Source organism: Salmo salar, chromosome ssa12, assembly GCF_905237065.1.
Source record: "Salmo salar chromosome ssa12, Ssal_v3.1, whole genome shotgun sequence".
In the NCBI taxonomy this organism is placed as follows: domain Eukaryota; kingdom Metazoa; phylum Chordata; class Actinopteri; order Salmoniformes; family Salmonidae; genus Salmo; species Salmo salar.
This window is the reverse complement of record NC_059453.1, coordinates 18942683-18948947: the sequence shown is the minus strand read 5'-3', so window position 1 is coordinate 18948947 and position 6265 is coordinate 18942683. Positions and strand designations below refer to the sequence as shown.

General features: G+C 47.2%; 1 protein-coding gene across 1 annotated transcript; it reads right to left on the bottom strand.

The window, feature by feature from the left end:
- Positions 1 to 264: 264 nt before the first annotated feature.
- LOC106581626 (uncharacterized protein K02A2.6-like) lies at positions 265 to 5191 on the bottom strand. The gene is given in 1 exon segment (XM_045690959.1): positions 265 to 5191. A coding segment is annotated over 1 exon segment (3657 nt). The 5' UTR covers positions 4693 to 5191; the 3' UTR covers positions 265 to 1035.
- Positions 5192 to 6265: the final 1074 nt, after the last annotated feature.

The following is a 6265-nucleotide window of genomic DNA, read 5'->3' as shown; positions in this document are numbered from 1 at the left end:
CAATCAGCAGTTGTTACATCCATTTTGGGACTTATACATTAATGATATGTACCCATTGTTTCTTTAAGAAATCAGTTATAAATGCCTTATGAGCTTCGTTCAACTGTTGTACCCCATCAGAACCCAAAATATAAGCTTTTTTTACCCCAATGTTTGTCAGTAAATATAACAAACACCGTATATCTTCAAAACATGGTTAAAACTATAATGTTGATATCATGGATGGTTACATTTCTCCAGCCACATCCCTCAGCTTTTTACCGAAACGGGCAGAGAGTACGCTTGTTATTGTTTCTACTGCTGATTGCTGCTTTAAACAACTTCTTCAGGATCTGTGTCCCGTCCACAGGACGGTTGAGCTAACGTATGCTAATGCGATTAGCATGAGGTTGTAAGTGACTGTAGTAACTTGACAAGGAATGCCCACACGCATTTCGATATTACTTTCCTTTACTTTCAACCCAAACCTAAGGTGTATTGCCAGGTACAAACGGTACAAATATAGCAGAACTATATAGCCCACTCAACCGGTGGTTGAATCACATTGCACAGAACTCACTCTTAGTGATGACATCATCAAAAGGGAAAGGTCACGGTCAATACCAATAATAACCATGTCATTATTTATATTGTCTCCACACTATAACACTTCTCCCCCCTCAATTTAAATCCCCCCTGTAAGGAAAACATAAGGTTAACAAGTAAACCACATCAGTATTTTCTTTTCTTTACTACACCACACTGTAGAACTTCTGCTGGTGTTACCGTAAATGTAAACAAAACAACAACAATAAAATGACAGGCCTTATTTCTTTTCAACTAGGTCTGCTGCTCCAAACACTTACACCATGAGTCTCTCAGTCTCAACTACAGAGTTAGTCTTTCAGGAGGCTTGTGACTACACTGTGATCTGCGCAGTACTCCTGGTGTGCTACGAGACACAGGTAAGGCGTGTCCCAGTGGAGCTGGGTCTGAGGGCACAGGAGCGGGTTGGGTGTTTGTGAGAGAATGTCCATCACCCTCTGCTGGAACCACTTAATGCCCCTGTTCCTCAGATGCTGTTTCCTGTGGGATTTCAACTTGTATACTACCACCCACAGCTGTTCCGTCTGAAAACATGGTCTTGTCTTTGTCATAGCGAAGGCGGAGATGGTCCTGGTGTCTGCGCATGACTCGCCCATCAGTCAGTTTGACCACAAAGGAGACGGGACCACTCTGACTCAGAATGATACCTGGCAACCAGCGTTGGCTGCTTGTGAAGTTGCGGATGTAGACAGTGTCATTGGGTTTTAACTGTCTCTCCCTTGCGTGGTGGTCATGTCTCTCTTTTTGTATCTCCTGCTTCCGTTCCACTCGTGCTCTGATGTTCGGATGCAGTAGATCCAGGTGAGCTTTTGTCTTTCTGCCCATTAACATCACCGCTGGAGCCTGTCCTGTTGTTGTTTGTGGCGTGATGCGGTACTGGAACAAGAACCGAGAGAGCTTAGTTGTGATGGTTCCCCCAGTCATCCTTTTGAGCCCCTCTTTCAGTGTCTGCACAGCCCGCTCCGCTAAGCCGTATGAGGCCAGGTGAAACGGGGCGCTGCGGACATGGCGGATCCCGTTTCTCCGCATGAATTCTTGGAACAAGTCACAGGTAAACGTTGTTGCGTTGTCGGACACCAGAGAGTCCGGCAGACCATGGGTTGAAAACACCTGCCGAAGCTTTTCGATGGTTGTGGTCGCTGTGATGTTGCTCATGATGTGCGCCTCCAGCCACTTGGAGTGTGCGTCCACCATGACAAGGAACATGTGACCCATGAATGGGCCTGTAAAATCTATATGCAGCCTGGACCATGGGCGGTCAGGCCACTCCCACAGATGTAGTGGCGCGGGTGGCGCCATCTTCTGGTTGATCTGGCACTCTGAACATGATTAAACTTTGTCTTCTACCTCCTGATCCATGTTAGGCCCCCAGATGTAAGATCTGGCTAAACTTTTCATCAGGGAGGCACCCGGGTGAGCCTCATGGACCTCATCCATGACTTGAGCACGGCCAGGGGTTGGAACAACCACTCTGGACCCCCAGAGTATGCAGCCGTCCTGCACACTCAGCTCAGTTTTGCGCTTTGCATAAGGTCTTAGTCCATCATCCTCTATGACAGGAGGCCAACCCTGCATCAGGAATCTTTTCACTTGGGACAGGATAGGATCCCGGTCTGTCCACTGTTTGATCTGTTTGGCATTCACAGGTGAGTTTGACAATCTCTCCATTAGGAAAATTGTCTCGGGAGGCACCACAGTTGTGGCAGGCATCTCTGGTAGCGGGAGACGGCTGAGCGCGTCTGCATTTGCATTGTCCTTCCCCGCTCTATACACTATCGTGTACTGGTAAGTTGACAGTGTCAGGGCCCAGCGCTGTAACCTTGCTGAAGCCATGGGCGGAATGCATCTTGATTCACTAAAAAGGCTCATCAGTGGTTTGTGGTCAGTGCATATGGTGAAATGACGACCGTAGAAGTACTGATGGAAGCGTTTCACAGCAAAGACTATGGCCAGACCTTCCTTGTCTAACTGTGAATAACCCTTCTCAGCACTCGTCAGCGTACGTGATGCGAATCCAATGGGTCTCTCTGACCCGTCCTCCATCTGATGAGAGAGTACTGCCCCGACGCCATAGGGTGAGGCGTCACATGACAGGATGATCTCTTTGTCTTGGTCAAAATGAACCAGAAGTTGTGCTGATTGTAGTAGTGCTTTCACTTCCTTGAAAGCTTTCTCTTGTGCTGGCCCCCACTTCCATTTACAGTCTTTGTGGAGCAACTGATAAAGTGGAGCCAACACTGTTGACAGCTCCGAGAGGAACTTACCATAGTAGTTCACCATGCCCAGGAACGACCTGAGCTCTGACCCATTCTTGGGGTTTGGAGCATCCTTGATTGCCCTGACTTTGTCGTCCACAGGACACAGACCCTGCGCTGTGATCTTGTGACCTAGGTATGTCACACTCTGTGCTTGGAATGTGCACTTGCTACGCTTCAGGCGCAGCCCTGCCTCAGAGAATCTCTTTAACACCTGGTCCAGATGGTGGAGGTGCTCCTCCTCCGTCTCCCCTGTAACCAGGATGTCATCCAGGTACACTGCTACATGAGGGATCCCCTGCAGTAGATTGTCCATTGTCCTCTGGAAAATGGCTGGGCTGGACGCCACTCCGAAAACCAAGCGGTTGTACCTGAACAAGCCTTTGTGCGTGTTCACTGTGACATACTCTTTTGAGTCCTCGTCCAGGAGGAGCTGTTGGTAGGCGTGACTCATGTCAAGCTTTGAGAACGTCTGGCCTCCTGCCAGTGTCACGAACAAGTCCTCCACCCGTGGCAGCGGGTAAGCGTCTAGCTTAGAGGCCCTGTTGATGGTGAGTTTGTAGTCCCCACATATACGCACCGTGCCGTCACTTTTCAGAACGGGAACGATAGGAGCTGCCCAGCGGGAGAACTGAACGGGAGTAATGACGTTTGCTTCCTGCAGCCGCTCCAACTCATCTTCCACTTTCTTTTTCATGGCGTAAGGCACTGTCCTGGGCTTGAAAAAGCGAGGCTCGGCTTGAGGATCCACAAACAGCTTAACTGCAGTGCCCTGCAGTGTGCCCAGTTCATCTTTGAAAATCTCTGGGTACTTTTGAATGACATCCTCTGTCACTCGGGTGTGTTTTATCTCACCCCAGCTCAGTTGTATTTTGTTTAGCCAGTCACGCCCTAGTAAACTAGGCCCATTCCCTTTCACCACCAGGAGCCGTGCTCTCGCTTCCTGGCTGTTGTATGCAATGTCCACCTCTAGAGCCCCCAGCAATGGTATGGTCTCCCCGGTGTACGTACGCAGTCTGATCCCTGCCGGTGTGAGGGCAGAAACCTGTCTTGAGCCCCATTTTTGTTTGTAGGTCTCCTCACTTATGACAGAGGCAGAGGCCCCCGTGTCAACCTCCATCCTCATCTGCTTTCCATCTACCTCCACTGTAGCATAGATGGGCTCTGCGCGCGGCTCCGTCACATTAAACATGTTGTAGGAACAATGCTCTTCCTCCTCCTCTGTGCTCTCTAGGTGGTGCGCTGCTGACTGAGGCTTTGGTGCTGTGAACTTGCCCAGCCCAGTCCGCCCACCCTCTGGCTTGCTCCTAGGACCCCTGCATTTTTTTGCTAAATGTCCCTTTCTGTTGCAATTGTGACAGACAGTCTCCATGAACTTACAGTTGTTACCATAATGTGTCCCTCCACATCTGAAACATTCCACTGCTTTTCCCCTTTTTCCTGCCACCTCTTTTGTCACCTGATGCACTCCACAACTTTCACTGTTGGCCTTTTGAATATTTTTCACATTACTAGCGGCCATCTCCATCCCTTGAGATAGTTCCAATGCTCTCTTGAAAGTCAGTGTGGCTTCCCCCAGCAACCGGTGCTGTATGCAGTCCTCATTAATGCCACAGGCTAATCTGTCACGGAGCATGTCCTCTAACATAGCCCCAAACTCACAATGTTCAGAGAGTTCACGTAATTCAGCAACAAAGTTGGCAACAGACTGACCTGTTTTCCGAAAATGGCAGTTAAACTTGAACCTCTGGACAATCACTGACGGCTTTGGATTGTGGTGTGTCTGAACGAGAGCAACTAGATCCCCAAAAGGAATTTCTCCCGGTCTCCGTGGTGTAGCCAAATTCCTCATTAGCTTGTAGGTTTTAGCCCCACACACACTCAAGAGAATAGAGCGCTGTTTAGCCTAATCTATGATTCCATTTGCCAAGAAAAAGTGTCCCAACCTTTCCACATATTCCGTCCAGTCCTCGTTCTCTTCCACAAACTCAGTGATAGTCCCAAACATTGCCATTATAACGCCAACTTGTCCTTGATCCTCATTAGCGATTTTCACTTGCTGCTGATTGTCCCCGTCGGCGTTTCCGTCCAGCGGCACCTGCTCTCCGTCGCTCATTAAGCTAGCTAGCTAACTGACTACCTCCATTGTTTCTTAGCTAGCTAGCACCTCGCCCTGTACAAGTTGATAAAGTTTTATCCTCGTTGCCAAAAAGGTGTAGTAACTTGACAAGGAATGCCCACACGCATTTCGATATTACTTTCCTTTACTTTCAACCCAAACCTAAAGGTGTATTGCCAGGTACAAACGGTACAAATATAGCAGAACTATATAGCCCACTCAACCGGTGGTAGAATCATATTGCACAGAACTCACTCTTAGTGATGACATCATCAAAAGGGAAAGGTCACGGTCAATACCAATAATAACCATGTCATTATTTATATTGTGTCCACACTATAACAGTAACAAGAACATTTTCTAGGACATAGACATATCTGATATTGGCAGAAAGCTTAAATTCTTGTTAATCTAATTGCACTGTCCAATTTACAGTAGATATTGCAGTGAAATAATACCATGCTATTGTTTAAGGAGAGTGCACATTTATGAAAATGAAAAGTTATTAACCTGTTATGGATAGGGGGCAGTATTTTCACGGCCGGATAAAAAACGTACCCGATTTAATCTGATTATTACTCCTGCCCAGAAACTAGAATATGCATATAATTATTAGCTATGGATAAAAAATACTCCAAAGTTTCTAAAACTGTTTGAATGGTGTCTGTGAGTATAACAGAACTCATTTAGCAGGCCAAAACCTGAGAAGATTCCTTACAGGAAGTGCCCTCTCTGACCATTTCTTGGCCTTCTACACTCTCTTTATTGAAAACTGAGGATCTCTGCTGTAACGTGACACTTCCTACGGCTCCCATAGGCTCTCAGAAGGCGGCAAAACGTTGAATGATGCCTTTGCAGGCCATGGCTGAAAAACAGTAGCGCATTTGGATAGTGGTCGATCTGAGAACAATGAGACTGGGGGCGCGTGCACGAGCCGACACCATGTTTTTATTTTCAGTCTTTGAACGAAAACACGGTTTCCCGGTCGGAATATTATTGCTTTTTTCCGAGAAAAATCGCATAAAAATTGATTTTAAACAGCGTTTGACATGCTTCGAAGTACTGTAATGGAATATTTTTAAAAATTTTGTCACGAAACGCGCCGGGCGCGTCACCCTTCGTCACCCTTCGGATAGTGTCTTGAACGCACGAACAAAACGCCGCTATTTGGATATAACTATGGATTATTTGGAACCAAACCAACATTTGTTATTGAAGTAGAAGTCCTGGGAGTGCATTCTGACGAAGAACAGCAAGGGTAATCCAATTTTTCTCATAGTAAATCTGACTTTGGTGAGGGCCAAAC